The sequence below is a fragment of the Sceloporus occidentalis genome, unplaced genomic scaffold (genome assembly GCF_023333645.1).
Source record: "Sceloporus occidentalis isolate IW3139 unplaced genomic scaffold, rSceOcc1.0.p SCAF_8, whole genome shotgun sequence".
Taxonomy (NCBI): Eukaryota; Metazoa; Chordata; class Lepidosauria; order Squamata; family Phrynosomatidae; genus Sceloporus; species Sceloporus occidentalis.
In genome coordinates this window covers 34320630-34337226 of record NW_028316988.1, presented here as the reverse complement: position 1 = coordinate 34337226, position 16597 = coordinate 34320630, and the positions used below count along the sequence as shown (strand labels likewise).

Sequence of the window (16597 nt, the reverse complement as noted above, 5' to 3'; positions counted from 1 at the left end):
TTCACAGCAGATCTGCGAGCCGCACACAATGATGCCACTCAGAATTTCTCTTTGTCTTCCAGTGTTTTAGCATTTCAAGTCAAACATTTGAAGCAGGGGGCCGCATATCGCCCAGGAAGGGGCACATTTGGCAGCACTCAGGATGGAAATGGAGGGAATCCAAGCAAAGAGAATCATGTCTAAACTAGAACAGAGCCATGCAATGCTCAACAAGAGCTAGTGTGGTGGTTCTCGTACAGACATCCTTTATTGACATGGGAGATGTGGTGACTTTCAGACTGTACAAGAAATATGGAGAAATGTCACTGGAGGGATCTGAATGTTCCAGAAACCCTGTTCCTTCCTTTCAGAGCCATCTTTGTTAACCCTTGATGTTTGCATGCCTGGGCAACAGCACACATTACTCCTTTGCAGATGTTGTATCCATATATATATTTCCAAAACACTTTATCAGTTCTAGCTAAACCTGTTTGACTTCTTCAGTCTGTCTCCTAGCAAAAGAACTACGCTATATTTTCAAACAGCTACTTAGGAATTAAAATTCATATCCTCGCTGCAGGAGAAAGCAACAAGTTTAGTAGCACACGTACTGGGATCCCTGCAGAATGAAAGAACAGAGAGAAATTGCAGTTGTGTCTGGCCTGAATGCAGCTGTGTTTCAGCTTCTATTCAGTTCTGCCCGATGCTTTGGACTCAACAAATTTATACTTGTAAGATACCTAAGAGATCCAAGAACGTTAAATAGAAAGTATGGGAGGACACAGCATGAAGAACGGCTGCAAAGTTTAGGAGCAAATTCAGACATTACACTCATTTGCCTTTATTCTGTTGCTGTTTTTCTAACTTGCTGCTCCTACATGAGCATACCAAGGTAAGAAGTTGTAGTAGCTTTGGGGAAAACTTGCAAGAAGGCTGAATGTCACTGAATGCACATTGCAAAAATTAACACACCAAGCTATTACTTCTCCTCCTGTCTTATACAGTATTCTCCAAACTTCTCATATAACAAATATTTGGGAGGAAAGGATATGCCTGTGTGAAAACTTGTGGCATTTTAATCTGCTCCTGCAATGCCGGCAGCCACAATGCTCCATCCATCTTCTTTTCAGATCTGGCAAGCTCCATTGTCAAGAAATAATAAAATCATAGAAGGGGCATCATGGGCCATCCAATCCAGCCCCTTGCTCAATGCAGGATCTCCAGCTAAAGTATCCTCAGCAGGTAACTATCCAGCCTCTTTTTGACAATGTCCTTGGGCAAGTCACACTCAACCTCAGGGGAAGGCAGTGGCAAACCTCTGAACAAATCTTGCCAAGAAAACCCCATATGATACTCACTAAGGATCACTGTAAATTGGAAACAACTCGAAGGCACACATCAGCCAGAGAAAGAGACCCCACCACCTCTGTAAACAATTTGTCACAGTGCTGAACTGGCTCACTGTCAAAAAGTTCCTTTTTATGTTCAACTGAAATTTACTCTCCTGTAACTTAAAGCCATTGGACCTAGTTCTAACCTCTGAGGGATTAGAGAATAAGTCTGGACTCTCTTCTTTGTGATATAAATTTGATGTACAAATGCCCCACTGCACCCTCTTTTTCTTCCCCTCATAGGGCAATTACTAAGGATTTACTGAGGAACGCAACTACACGAATAATCAAATCCACAAATGACAAAGAAACATTTGAGGAAACACTTCTTTAGGCACTTTTAGGTCCTCCAGTGAATTCTATGGCCATCTAGGCCACTGAGTTGTGTTGTGAGATCTAGAGATTCCTAGAAAGATGGTCTTTCTGGCAAAAGCAAAGTGATTTTTTATTTGTGGGTTTTTTCCACTTTTCTTAAGGGTCCTGTGCTCCGAACCCCAGCAAATATGGTGGATCCGCTGTCGTTTGCTCTCTTTGTGCCCACTATAGCCATTAGGCCTTTCTCCAGTAACAAGAGGATAGATTGCACTTCTCTTTATCAGCTTCCAAACACCATGTAGAAGCTGTCATGACAAAGACCCTGGCTTGCTACCTCACCCCTGCCCTATAATGGAATATGTGCAGTTGCTTAATAGAATTAGCAAGTCCTCTTATTCTATGGGCAGCGAGTCTTGCACTTGCTTTGTATAGCCAGGTGGTGCTTTCGCTTGAGCAATTGGTGACCCGATTGCCCTTCATTTGTGTTAGAAATGGAAGGCATCCTCTGACTACTACCTTAAGGTTGTTTGTTAACCTTGATGCTATGTACATGTGTGTGTTGGGGAGGGAGATGTGTAAAGAATACTGATATGGCAGGTTGGCCATAAAGGTATTATGTAATGTGTAGATTGTAAGTTTAGCTGGTGTCTCCTGAGTACACAGCGCAAGGGATTTGTAGGAGGCGGCAGGGTCCAGTCTCTTGGGCTGCCTGTGCAAATTAGAATAGTTCATGCACTGTTGGTAGTGCATGCTTTAAAAAGTAGGCTTTGCTCAGCATGTAAATGTGTGGCTGCAGTCCAATTTCATGAAAACAGCCCTTGGTGTCAGCCGCAGACTTCACTATATGTTCTTGTATTGGTTATAGATCTGAACTGGTCTTATCAGCAAGACCAAATCACTTGAATTCTGCAAGATTTCAGGTTTTTCCCTTTAAACCTTTAGATTGAAAGATGGGAAATGGCTGAGTTGATGTGCATTTCTGACTTCTCTTCCCCCTATCCTTTGGATACCATTGCTTTGGAATATTTTGCTGGGTTTTTTTACCAACAGGCTTGCAATATTTCACTCTCCACTATCACCAAACTGCTGTTGGAAAGGGCTTCTCAAATGTTTGACGTATGGATGCCTGTCCTCCCTAAATTAGGATTATCGGGTGAACAGCTGAGCATCTTTTCCATTTGGTCCTGCATGCCGGTATCTCATCTGGATCTCAGCCCACGATTCCAGTTTTCAGCGCGGTTGGGGACTTGAAAACAAAACATTTAAAAGGCATGGCTGTAAACGAAGCCGAGCTGAAATAGAGTGACGATTAAATCTTTAAAAAGCATTTGGGCTATTGTTGCCCTCTCCCATTATATTTAGATTATTCTCAGAGGAGCTGTGCTGCTGAAGAGAAGTCTGCTCTGGTGGCATCCTGCCACAGCCAGAGGAGGATCCGCTCAGATCCATAAAAATCAATGCCGGAGTCTGCTTGCAGAGCTAGCCTTCCGATAGGCTTAACGTCGGTGCTTCTCTGTGGGCAACACACACCTTTACACCAGTTAAGTCACCTTCATCTAGGTCTGGAGTCCAAATCTCCTTGCTCTCTCTGTATTTCCCACACTCCTTCCTCTCTGGAATCAACTCTTCACGCAGCGTTGCTTTTTGCTAATGTGGATAAACGGTGTGTTTCTTTAAGTATGGTTTTCAACATGCACACACAGGCACACTCGCGCGTCATCCCTGGTCTGCCCCAGAGGTCACCGCCAAACAGACCACAAAACTGGGGAGGGGTGGCACCGTAATGGACACCTGCGCGCCCCACTGGTGCTGCTTCGTCAGGACTTGAGGCGGCTTGCGAGCTCTTGGGGAAGGGGGGCAGCTCTGTTTGATTGTTGGTCACGTCCCTGCAAGGACAGATATTAGCTGTGCACGTTGCCTTCCGTTTGCCTCCTGCAGACAGAAGACGGGGACCAATATTCCTCTTCCCAGAGCGTATTGTAAAATGCATGAGGCTTTTCCCCCTTGTCTTTGCCTGAAAGTCGCAGGGAGGATAAAATGAGAGCGCCTCGGATCTGAAGCCGCCTGGAAAGGATGTGCGATTAACCTACGGAAATGCATCCTTGCATTTTCCTTCCCTGACTGTGGATTAGAAAAGACTGACTTTTACTCTCCTAATATTTTTATTTTATTTTTTGAACAGACACACACACAAAAATTAAAAATAATATTATTATTTGCAGTGGTCTGCTTTTCCTTTTTTCTTTTCTCTTCCTTTTCCTCCCCATGATGGCATTCTTGCATTGTTTGGCTTGCAGAAAAGGAAAACAAGCTGCTCTGTTTGGTCACTGATCTGCCTCTCTCAGCCGTGTGGCCCAAGGCTATGCTGAGATTTCTCTCCCACTTGTATTGTTGCAGCTCAAAGGAAGAATGTTCAGAGGATGACAAGTGTATTCTGAGTCGGTATGTTCCTTCCTTTTCATTATGGAACCCGTCCTCCTATCTCTCTCTTTCTCTCTCTCTCTCTCTCAATCTCTCTCTCTCATTCCTCTCTTCCCCCACCTCTTTTCTTTTTCCTCCTTCCTCTCTCTTTTCTTTCCCGCTACTATTGGTCAGAAATCAGGTTAATAGGTACAGAATGTAGTTCAGTGCTGCAGTGTGACTGAAGGTAGAACAATAGCAGTACAAGGCTGTTCTTGGGGTGGGTGGGGAGGAGAAGGGGGTGGAAGCGGCAATATGTTTTTATAGATTAGGGCTGCATTGTGGTGGCTCCCCCTCTTTCTCCTTCCTTCCTTCCTTCCTTTCTTTCTATCTCCCCCCATCCCTTACCCTGCACGCTTTTTTCGATATATACTGCAGTCAACACTTCCCTAAAGAGGCAGCAGTCATCCCCGAGAGCTGGAGCGCTAGGAATTGCCTTTTGTCGCTTTTAGGGGAAGGCAGGGTTTAAAAAGGAGATGCCTTGCGGCCCCTTTTTCCAGATGGGGAGCCCTGGTTTGAGGTCACTGGCAAGCTCGCTTGGCTTGTCCTCAGCAGCGGCAGCCACTGTTGTGCCAGTAGCGTGTGTCTGGAATGGAAGCCCAAGTTGGTAGTCTGTTATGGAAACGCTGTTTGCTGTTATTGTAGTATCGTGGTGACCAACATGCCATTGAAATGGAAAACGAGTTCTCCTGCTATCTGGAAATTCCCTGTTCCTGTCCTTAAAACATCCAGGTCGTCGCCACTTTCTCCAGCATACATGTAAGTGAGAGAACTGAGGATACTTTAAGGTGGGCTTTCTTTTGTGAGATTACAATCACCTTCTCTTTCCTACCCCCTACCCACCCATCCATGGGCTTTTGGGTTTGGTGTATGTGAGATTTAACCTTCTCCCCCTCCTCTTTATTTTGTCGTGATGGTGACATTGGTTTCAGAATTCATTTTATTTCTAACCTGACATTTCTCTCCCTTTATAGAACCACCAAATTGTAAACCCTCCTTTCGTTGTTGGTTCCCCATTTCTTTTATCACCCCACCCATGGGGGATGTTGTGTTTTAGTAGCTCCTTTGTCTGGTGGGGGATAAAAATTGGAGAAAGCAAACAGATTTGGTCATATTCATAATTCTTTTTCAGTGCTCAGTGACAAAGTTTTGTGTGGCCATTGGTCTTGAATGTGGATTGTAGAAGAGTGGCTGGCACACAGCTCGGCTTCACAAAGGAATACATATGTAAAATGCCCACCATGGTGTCTGTTTCCATATTGTGTGTGTGTTCCCAACATTGTGAAATGGTAGGATTTAGCCTCACTTTGGGTTGCAATTTTTCATTCAAAAAACTGTCCCACAGTTATTTTGGAAAAATCTCAAAGCAGAAGTCAGCCATTAAAACATTGCCATCCCCGCAGCTGCTTAGGTTTGGCTTAGTATTGCTTCTTTGTAAAGGGCACTGTAGCCTTTTCATAGATGGGGGTCTGTGTTTTTGGCTGACATTGAGCACAGCACATGGCCTGCCAAAGACGAATACGCAGGCAAGAGAAGCGAACTTGGTTCTGGTAATAATCCTCATTAGTTAATGAGCCATGATATGACCAGCATCTCTGGCTCTTATCTATAAAACATGAAATATCAGCTCAGCCTTGATTCAGGCGACTTCCTTTAGGTGTTGCAGGAGAGAAATTTGGCATCTGGCTTTTAGCTTGCCTGTTTATCAGCTTAATTGATGGGCAAGTAACCCATTAAAAGGGCAAGTCTGCCCTTTTGTTAGAAGGTTAGCATCCATTTGTGCTTCTAACGCACCTGTTCAAGAAACTGACCAGAACAGTTGATCAGCCAAAATCTTGCTTATTCTTTTTTAAAAAAAGAACAGAAGCTGGTTGCACAGTTTGAAGACTTGAAGGCTGCAGCTGTCTTGCACAAATCCAAAGCTTGAAAGGAAATTGTAGGCTGTTAGGCTTTAACCTAGGAGGAGAAAGGATAGTTTTGTGCCAAGGAGCTTCAGAAGAAACCAGAAGACTGCGGGGACGCCTAGTAGTTGGTGATGCTGTGGATTTTTAAACATTTTCTGAGTCAAGTGAAACTCTGCCCCAGGCGGATCAATCTGGCCACCCCTTGTGCCATGGGAGAGGGCTGCTGTTGCTTTCTGTGGCCAGGAGCATTTCAAAAAGGCCTCGTGTTGAAAGCGCCTTGTGCTCAGCAACAGAGTGCCGTGGGGCTGGTGCATCCTCCTTCTTCCCTACAGCAGCCCATAAATCTTGAGTATTCCACAAAGTAGCTTTAATGGTCGAGTAGGTGGAGGAACCTCACGTTTTCATGTCAGGACTGGCTAGCATTCATCAGGGCATCAGCAATTACCTTTTAAGAGCAGGTCACAAGCCAAGTTTTAAAATCATACAAGAATTATGTACAGGCACATGTCCCACCGAACAGACACTGGTACTGTGTGTTTTACTTCCAGTTGCAAGTGGCTGGTGTCCTATTATTATTATTATTATTATTACTAGTATTTGCAAGACATCAGTTGACATTGCAGTGTTGGCTGTTAAAACTTTTATTTTGTCGAGCATACATTTTATTGGTATATCGCATTATGAGAAGCAGCTGCTGCTTGCCTTGAGCCCCTGGGATAGGGTGAGCTATACTTTGGAATATATTAAACCACCAACAGGGAGGATTATTCATATGCAGTTAAAATGCATTTTATTTTGGACTGATGCCATTTCCAAAATAGAAATGTAGTTGGGTGTTGTTTCATAGAATCATAGAGTTGGAAGAGACCGCAAGGGCCATCCAGTGTTGTTGTTGTTTAGTACAAAATATTTTGTAATAGAATTTCAGAACACGATGATGATGATGATGATGATGATGATGATGATGATGATGATGATGATGATGATGTATTGGATTTATATCCTGCCTGTCTCCCAAAATGGAAGATCTAGGAAGCTTTGGTACCTAAGTAGGACTTCAGTGATGACTACAGATCTGGTGCAGTGTGCCTTGAGAGGAGTTCACAGGAGTTCATTATGGTGTAAAATAGTCATACTTTCTGAGTTAGTGCCAAAGCACTGGTTGTCTTTAAGTACCTGTGCTTTGATGAATCCCATTCCTTGTCGGATTTTCTAATAGTCTTTAATGTGATTTAGAAAAGGGGGAAAGAAATATGAAACTCTTTTTAACACCTCCCTGACAAGATGATCAGGGATAAGACTTGCCTATCTATTTTAAGAAAAGTGTATGTATAATTTTTGCAGCTGTGCATGTATAGATTTGCCACAAGGTGAAGGAGTTGATGCAGGTAATAAGGGATCACTCTTGACTATTAAAGTGAGCAATAACTGCATTTTTTAAAAAAAAAAATCCTGGTCAACTTCTTGGTGAAAAGCTTGACAGGAATTAATGTGGGTATAGAAGTTTGCTTAGGAATCTCTGTATATGTAATTTTGAGAAGAAAATAATGGTCCTTGTGTGGAGTGAACCATGCATGTTGTAGCTTTGAAGCATGTTGTAGAGGTCCTAGTTTTAGTTGATAAAGAAAGGGGAAGAAACTTTGCTGGTCAAAACCTCAGCTTGACAGGCGGCCCGAGAAGACAAAAAAGAAGAGAGCTTGTTAAAACACACAACTCTGTGGGTTGGGTGTTATTTCCTCCTTGGAAGTCCCACCAGGAGGAGAGCATTCACATCTCTTCCTCACACCTACCGCAATGTGGGCTAGGTCAATGGGTTTAGGCAAATTATTTCTCCATAAAACAAGAGGCAAGCAAGAGGACCAGTTTTCTGGAGCCTCGGTTCACATGGCTCTCCAAGTGTCCACCTTCATTCATTGCCAAAAGTGGAGGACTGTGAATGTAAAAGGATTTGGAGGGGGGCTGGTGACTTGGGATGCAAAGCCAACATTTGTGGGACCCTAGCTAAGCAGTACTTGTGCAAATATTGCTTCAAATGTGATCCACAATTAAGGTGGTGCCAGGTCAAGGGTGTATGTGTCTGATCAGGGGCTGCAGGATGGTGAACCAACTGTTTCACTAAGTGGGACTAACCTGCTAAACCACTTTCTAAAGTTAGGAAGTGGATGCTGAAGTGTTATTCTCCTTGGGCCTCCTGTCCACCTCCAGCAGTTGTGTTTTCACCAGCTAAAGGGCAAAGTACCAGAGCATCCAGAGATGGCTGTCTCTCATAGGAGGTGTTGCATCCCACTTTGAGGATAACATATAGTGGGCCCTTGCTAACTGCTGCAGTTTGGTTTTAGGAACCCCTATGGCAGCGATTCCCAAACTTTCGTCCTCCAGGTGTTTTGGACTTCAACTCCCAGAAGCCCCAGCCAGCTTGACCAGCAGTCAGGGATTATGGGAGCTGAAGTCCAAAACATCTGGAGGACCAAAGTTTGGGAATCACTGCTCTATGGATACCAAAATCTGAGGTGGCTCAAGCCCCATTACATACAGTGACAAATTAAATTGGTGTTCCTTATATAAATTGTATTAAATTTGGAATATATATATATATATATATATATATATATATATTTTCAAGCCATGGATGGTTGAATCCATGGATAAGGAATCTGTGGATATGGAGGGCCATCCATCGATAAGAGCAAATTCTATATTGAGGGTTACCAGGTCTATTGTAGTTTAAAGGTTTCAAATCAGATTCTTGGTTTCTGCAGGACTATGATCCCCAAAGTTGTTAGTCCAGCTAGAATTAATTTACTGAATTGGTAGAGCTTGTTTGCTGCTGCGATTGTCTTCAGCTGATTTATGACTTATGGTGACCTGTCACGGGGCTTTCTTGACAAGATGGCTCAGAGTGGGTTTGCCTTTACTTTCCTCTGGGGCTGAGAGAGTGCAGCTTGCCCAAGGTCACCCAGTGGATTTCTGTGGCTGAGTGGAGATCTGAATCTGGTCTCCCAGTTTCTTATTCCAACACTCAAAAGACACTGCACCACGTTGGCTCTCTTCATGGTAGGAACCTTTAAAAAGGACTCTGACTCCAGAACAAACCTGGTCTCTTGCCTTTCTATGGAAGGAATGTGTCTTCTAGGAGTGAAGAAGAGCTATTAGTGCAATGGATCCTGCAGGTGAACTCTTTCTTTCTCTCTCCAAGGACAGAAGGCTGATAAAGTGTCTTTTGGAAGGCCAAGTTGCTCAAGCTCCTCTGGGGGTCTCTTGCAGATCTTCAGCCCCTGCTGTGGATAAAAAGTCCTCAGATGAGCAACCAGGGACTGGAGAAACAAGGTTGACTCTTGAGAGGCTGCTATCTCCTGATAGGAAGCTTGAATACCTGCTTGATGCGAAACCTCAGCAGAAAATGAGAGATTGCGTAATCATGGAGCCTCTCCAGAATTTGAGCATGCACCAGACCTCAAGAATGCAAAGCTCTTCTCTTACTAGGACCTGTCTGGATTTCTGGAAAGAGTATGTAGGGTTTAAAAAAAAGTCACTAGGGCCCAGAAGTTTTCTCTCTCCTCTTCCCAGCTGTGAATGATTGCTGGTTATGTTCCTGGAGGTTATAAACATATGTATTTATCTCAAGCCATGCATTATGGGGGTTTTGTCTGCTACTATTGTATGATGTGTGATGGAAGTTTTTGTCTGCTACTGCTAATGCTTTTCACGCTAATACTATAGCCACAATAAGTCAGGAAAGTTGCTGACCTCTCATGACCACACACCAGACTCTGGTGCTGTACTTCCACTACCATGGATTTGGAGGCAGCCGGCGATTAGGTGAAGCAGGGAATGCCTAAAACCAGTCTGGATGCCTCTAGGCTCTGGTGAGAAAACTGGCAAGGTGCAAATGCTGTCTCCTGGCTTGCCCATGCTCTTGCCTTGCAGTGGATCCAGTCACATTGGTGATGTAGCGATTTCTTCCCTTCAAGCTAAGATAAGCATTTTCTTCTCAGTAAGTACAAATCTTGGCACAGAGTCCTGCAGAATGTACTCTTAAATTTTTATTTCCATTTTTAGATATTTGTTCTTAACCCGTGTCTTCAAAGATAAAGGCTTCTAGTCAGCATGTTTCAGACCAAAGTGTAATTTCCTTTAATAGTTGAAAGGATACATCCTCCTCACTGCTCCACCCCATCGCAGCATATATTTTTAATTCTAGCCCAATGTGAGCTTCTCCCATATCGGTTTACCTTCAGTCACGAAATACCAGCGGAAGTAATCTATAGGAGGAGAGAGGGATGAGGTGGTGACTGTTGTCATGCTCTGGTTTGACACATGGATGGTATAGTCTCATGTGCACATCATCTTAACTTGGTTTTGTGTTTCATCATGAGAAGTAAGGCAGATTTCTGGGTCATGGATCAGAATGCTCAGGTTTAAAAGACCATCCAATGAAAAAAGAACTGAAAGTTCACTAAAAATAATAAATGAGGCCAAAGAGAGATGACATCTCTTCATGGCCCATCAGTGATTGAGATATGGGTGGCTGGAGTGCCATGAGGAGAGCCTTCTTTGTGCTCTCACCTATATGTTGCTCTTTTGCTTTGGTTTCAGTGAATGATGCAAATGGTTTGATCTTTCTTTATAACCGAAAGTTGGCATATAAGTATTAAGTTGGTAGCTGCTTATTGAAAATAATTCAGGGTTCCCTCACGTATTTCATAGAAGCAGCGATGATGGCGGCTGTGCAATGGTCCATAGATCTTCCCAGAAAACATACAGATCTTTCTGGGGGAACTGTGTGAATACCAGGTGCAGTACTAAACTCATCTTTTTGAAGAGATGCATAGATTGTGCTCATAATGTGGAAAGCAGACCTATGTACCATTTGAACATCTGCTATCATAGCTTCTCTTTTGCTTCTGAAACTGTCTGAAAGACCTAAATCCAAAGTGCACACTCTCTCTTGGAAATCAGTTCCCCTGAAGTGAGTGGCGCTTATTTGCAATTAAGTGTGTGTTTGTGAGTTTAAGCGTAAACCAGTTCACACCAAATCTGCTTCCATGAGTGTTCTTGAAAGCTGTAGGAAAGGTTCCTAATGAAGAGTCAGCCTTTGGGTGAAAAGTCTGTAAAAGAGATGGACCTTGTTGAGGGAGGGAACTTGATATGTCTGCAGAACCTGCTTGTTAAGAGGATCAGTTGTTGGTGGTGAGAAAGGTTCTCCTCTGCTTGGCTGATCAGTGGATGGTGGACACTACTGACCTAGAAAGGTAAGTGATCAACTATGGTAAACAAGGCCCATTGAGGTTCTACAACCCAAAGGTCAACCATGTGTCCTCTGTCTTTGTCCCTTCTTCCCCTATTGCTTTTATTACCTGGGCTTTGATGCCTGGTTCTCCTCATATTGCATGTTTCTTAGAAAAGATAAACATGAGGGCAAGATGGACTTACCTAATGGATATGTCCTACATGCGGAGCTTTGCTGAACATACAAGTGGAGTGATTTGGCTGGCTCAGTTTAGTTTGTTACAGATCTCAGGTGAGCATCTTGTGTTGTGAAAGAAAAGTTCTCACCTGTAATTGACGGAGAGGAATATGGAATGGCAGAGGGGGATCAGCTAGCCATAATGTTCCATTCAAGGTATATGCCACGGTGGTTTGAGCTTTGGACTATTACTAGGGAGACCAGGGTTCGATTCCCAGTTCGGCCATGAAACCCACTGGGTAACCTTGAGCAAATCATATGCTCTCACCTTCAGGGGAAGGCAATGGCAAATCCACTTGGAAGAAAACTTGCCAAGAAACTCTGATAGGTTAGCCTTACCTGAAAGCACACAACACACGGCCATGTTTCTCAATGACTTGCTGAACCCTTTCCGTATCTCTAGCTGCTTGTTTAGTATTGTGCGGGCCTCATTTTGTTTCAAGGCAGAAATATAAAATTATGGATGTTTTTATCACAATAACCATCTGCCTGTGCTCCTTAACACCTCGAGACCTAATGTGTGCCGATGTTCTTATGCGCACCCCGAGCAAAAACCTGGTGGATTTCATCCTGACTGCATAATAAACAATATGGCTGCTTTGCCACATAAACCATAATTTGCCTTCATCCTTCCTTATGAGTGTTGTTTTCCTCTCGTTGTTGTTTTATCCCCCCCCCCTAAATAGTTCCTCCCCATGTTGGTAGTAGGCTGCTGTTGGACTTCTCCAATGTGACCCTGAGAATTTGGGAGACAGAGGTTGTGACCCCAGGAAGAGAAGATAAGGAGGAGGAGTGCTGTGCCAGCCAAATAATGGCCTTTGCTTTGCCCATGGCAAGGTTAAAAGAACAGGCTCCTGATCGCTGAGCTCTGCAGGCAAGCGCTGTGCCATAATTGCTCTTGGGTTTAGCACAAGCCGTATTTTCTGGCTGGGACCGTGAGTCATCCTCCTTTTCCAGGGAGAGAAGCGCAGCAAATGCCCAATTAAGAAAGTGGCTTCGGAAATGCTGATTCCAGCTTTTCCTTCCCTGTAATCTTGTTGGCCTCCCTCCTGTCTTGTCAGGGCACTCCAACGGAGTCTTGACTTTTGTCAGTTAGTTAAAAAGAGGCATTAGAAAAATAAGAAAAGCCCACACAACATCCCTCTATATTTGAAATATATCATGGCCAAATTGACTTGCATCATAATTTCTTTCCTGTTCGGATCTCTTCTCCAAAAGCAGCTTTTATCTGCTTTTGGAGAAGATGTTTATTCTCTCTCTCTCTTTCTCCATGTATGTGTATATATGATGTATAGGTGCTTGTTTCCCGGAGTGATTTTTGCTTGCCTCTGTCATGTGGTGTGAAGCTACTAGAAGTAAGAGCTGGCTTTCTGTCTTAATTAAGCATCCTGCAGCCTGACCTTCCAACTTGCCGCACCAGCAAACAAATGTTTATGGTGCACCGACTGCTGTGTCGCAAATTTTGATGCTGTGCTTGACTTGTAGGCAGATGCTCCTTTTTGTCTCATCGGGGCTGGAGTTTGTAATTTCACCTGAAGACACAATTCACCAAATGTGGAAGCAGTATCGAGTCAATCTGGGCCTAAAATGAAGGGATGGGGCGGGGGATCTTTGTAAGTCCCCCCCCCCCATAAAGCTTATCCACTGGATCATGTAGAGCAGTGTTTCCCAATCTTTGGTGGTCCAGATGATTTGGACTTCAGCTCCCATAATTCTTGTCTGTTGGCCAAGTTAATAATAATAATAATTTGTTTTATTTATATACCGCTGTTCCAAAGATCATAGCGGTGAACAGCAAGTAAGCTAATTAGCAAGTAAGCTAATTTGCCCCCAACAGTCTGGGTACTCATTTTAGCGACCTCGGAAGGATACAAGCCTGAGTCGAGCTTGGGCCCTTTTGCTGGTCTTGAACTCGCAACCTTGTGGTTTCGAGTGAATGGCTGCAGTACAGGCATTTAACCACTGCGCCACCAAGGCACCGGTTGTAGAATAATCACAAGGACTTGTGTGTTAGGTACAACCTTTCCTCCTATCATTTTTCTCCTTCCTCTGTATCATTGTCAGTCCATCCAATTCAGATAAAAAGCAAGACAAGCAAGGTCTGGTTGAGCCACTAATGCTCAATTGCTTGAAGAAATGAGTCAAAAAAGACAAACTTGCAAGGGGAATACAAGAAAGCTTTCCTCCCCACCTCTGACTGTATAGCTTGTGCCTTGTGTTGGCCTTTGCTTGTAGTAGTTCTGTGCATTCAAGTTGACTTAATGGGAACCCTATCCTAGGTTTTTCCTGGCCAGACTTCTTCAGGGGAGATTTGCCATTGCCTTCTCTTAGGCTAGAGAATGTGGGACTTGCCCAAGTGGCTTGGGAGTGATTTGAACCCTGGTCTCCTAGAATCCTAGTCCAACTTCCAAACCCATGGTTCCCAAACCTTGGTCCTTTAGATATTTTGGACTTCAACTCCCAGAAGTCCCAGGCATTTTGGCCAACAGTCAGGAATTCTGGGAGTTGAAGTCCAAAATATCTAAAGGAACAAAGTTTGGGAATCACTGTGCTACACCATACTGGCTATAAAAAAGGTTTTTGTTTTTTTTAAATGAGATTTATCCAGAAGAGGTTTGTTGTGGCTTTTCTGTGAGTCTGAGAGAGTGCGACTGGCCCAGAGTCATCCAGTGACTTTCTGTATCTGAGCAGAGATTTGAACTCTGGTCTCTTGGAGTCTTAGTCCAACATTCAAACCATGACACTATGGTTTGAACAAATTCTGTTGGCATTTACAAACCCCAAATAACTCTACTCAGACTCTGGATTTGAGATTTGCCTGACTGAATTCAGCAGTTTATGTGACTTGTGGTGTGCTTTTCTCAGGTAGTTCTTGCTAACATGTTCAGAAATCGAGAGGAGACAATTCACCAATCCAAACGTAATGGAAGAGAGAAAGTTTGCCCGTGTTTAGTGAGAGTCGTCTGCAAAATTTCCTACATCATTAAGAGTACTTTATTTTGACGTGAGGAAAGAGGAGTGTGAATAATAGCTTATTCTTATTTCTTCTTTACTTCAGCGATCATTGCTCAGTCTGGTGGTATTCTTGCGTTCATAATGTACGTTTTCATCTACAGTATTCTGTATGTGTAAGTGATAGATTTGTAATGTGCTCTTGCAACAGTAGAATATGCATAAAGATCTAACGTAGCTTTATAGTAAAGTGAACATGTTTATCTTCTCCCTTAAGTCCCTTCTTTCCCTAAATAAACCCCAGGCTAAAAACCAGCTTTCTTATAGTGTGTTCAGCAATTCTTATATTTCTGCTCAGGAGTATACAGATGCAAGGATGGCGTTTCCATGATATCATTATGCAGATACACCTTAAGGCAATTCCCTTTCATCCACAAGGATGAATTGCATGAAGACCTTGTATGTCTTAGTCCCACTGATTTTAAATTTAGTCATGACTGACTTGTCCCATTGGTGTGACTCAGTCTAGATTCAATCCGCTGGGTTAAAAATTGGCAAAATGAATACTGTACAGCACTGTTCCAATGGAGATGGCATCAGGAACAATAGGGGCAACATTGTTTGGCAGTTGTAATTTGTGATTTACAAACTTGTCTTCCTTTTGTGTCCGTTTTATATTTAAGAAGGAGCACAACGTGGTCCTTGCTGAAAACAAACATATATACATAAACTACCATGGGGATAGTTAAATAATGACCACAGAGGAGTTGCATAAATTCAGTCTAGACAATGAAGTAATGCAGTGGGCTCTCTACATTTGTTGAGGTTAGGGGCACAGGACCCCCATGAAAGTAGAAAAATGGCAAATAAAATACACTAATTTTTAATCTGGGAGATCACCTCTATAGAAACTCTAGAAGCGCAACTCTGTGGTCACCATCTTCCAAAGGTTGACCATAGAATCATGTTTGGAGGACCTACAGATGCCTAGAGAAGTGTTTTCTCTAGTAACCTCTAGATCCTCCAGCACAACTCTATGGTCAGTTTCCAGCAGAATTTCTCTGGAGGACCTAGGGATTCCTAGAGAGAACATATTAATCAAATTCGTAAATAATCAAAGCCGCAAATGCGGAGGGCCGACTGTAATCAAAAGAGTTCTGTAATCAGAAGAGATGGATTCATCATTGACCAGAGCAGAGATTGCAGTCAAGAAATCAGAAGAAGCACAGTACATTTATATACAGATCATTTAATATATGTCCAAAGGATTAATTTGTGAAATTCACACTCTTTTGTGGAATTCTGCTTTCCTGGTGACATAGTAAGTTGGTTACTTTTCTGGAAGTTACTTTTCTTTTTGAAATGTTATGATCTGTCTTTTATTGCCCTTTGTCCCTGGTCCCCGCATGGCCAAGAAGGGGAATGGCCTCTGCCTGCGTTGAGATTCTTCCAAGTTTACAGTGATTCCCAAACTTGTATCCTCCAGATGTTTTGGACTTCAGACTGTTCGCTATATTGGCTGGGGCCTCTGTGATCTGAACTCCAAAACATCAAGAGGAGTAAAATTTGGGAACAACTTGCGTCAGAGCAAGTGAACTGCAACTGAGACAAAATGTAGGCTTGTGACTCCACCATCATCCCTTTTCTTCTCCTGTAAGATTTTTTAAAACATTGTTTGCCTGATGAAGAAGCCAACGGAGACTCAAAGAGCTGCATGATGTATTTTGTGCATTTTGGTTGGCGAATAAAGGCTCTGCTTTTCTGTGGATTTTGGATTTTGCCGTATCATTATATAACAAAGCATAAGCCCTAGGTAAATATTAAAAGTGCCCTGTTCCTTTTGGGGGGATTTTTGTCTCACTGTTACTGCAAACAGAGCTCACGTCTCATGTGCAGATGTAGAAACAAGATGGAAAAAGGTCAGTGTTGTGTACTGATGGCACAAAGAGGAGTCGCATAGGAGAAATTCCCAGTAAATCTGTTTTTTTCTAATGAACAGAGTGAGGCAAGCACTCAGGTTTTTAAAAATGCTGCTTTTTAGGGACAGGATGTGCTTCTTAGAAACAAACTAGGTGCATGGATGTTCACTCTCCACTCCTTGGCCTTGCCCTGCTAGAAATATAGATCCC

At 43.2% G+C, this 16597-nt stretch overlaps 1 protein-coding gene across 8 annotated transcripts in view; it reads left to right on the top strand.

Annotated features, from left to right (window-relative positions):
• The window catches only part of LOC149308649 (kelch-like protein 13), a 59134-nt gene that overhangs the window by 16456 nt on the left and 26081 nt on the right, over positions 1-16597 (top strand). For 3 of the 8 annotated variants that reach the window (XM_089536216.1, XM_089536214.1, XM_089536213.1), the window contains 2 exons: positions 4083-4127; positions 4791-4904. The exons of 4 other annotated variants lie outside the window; for them this stretch is intronic. In XM_089536216.1, the coding sequence (XP_089392342.1) occupies positions 4083-4127; positions 4791-4904 (159 nt within the window). The remainder of the gene's footprint in view (positions 1-4082; positions 4128-4790; positions 4905-16597) is intronic. One more of the 8 variants, XM_089536215.1, reaches the window with a different exon arrangement.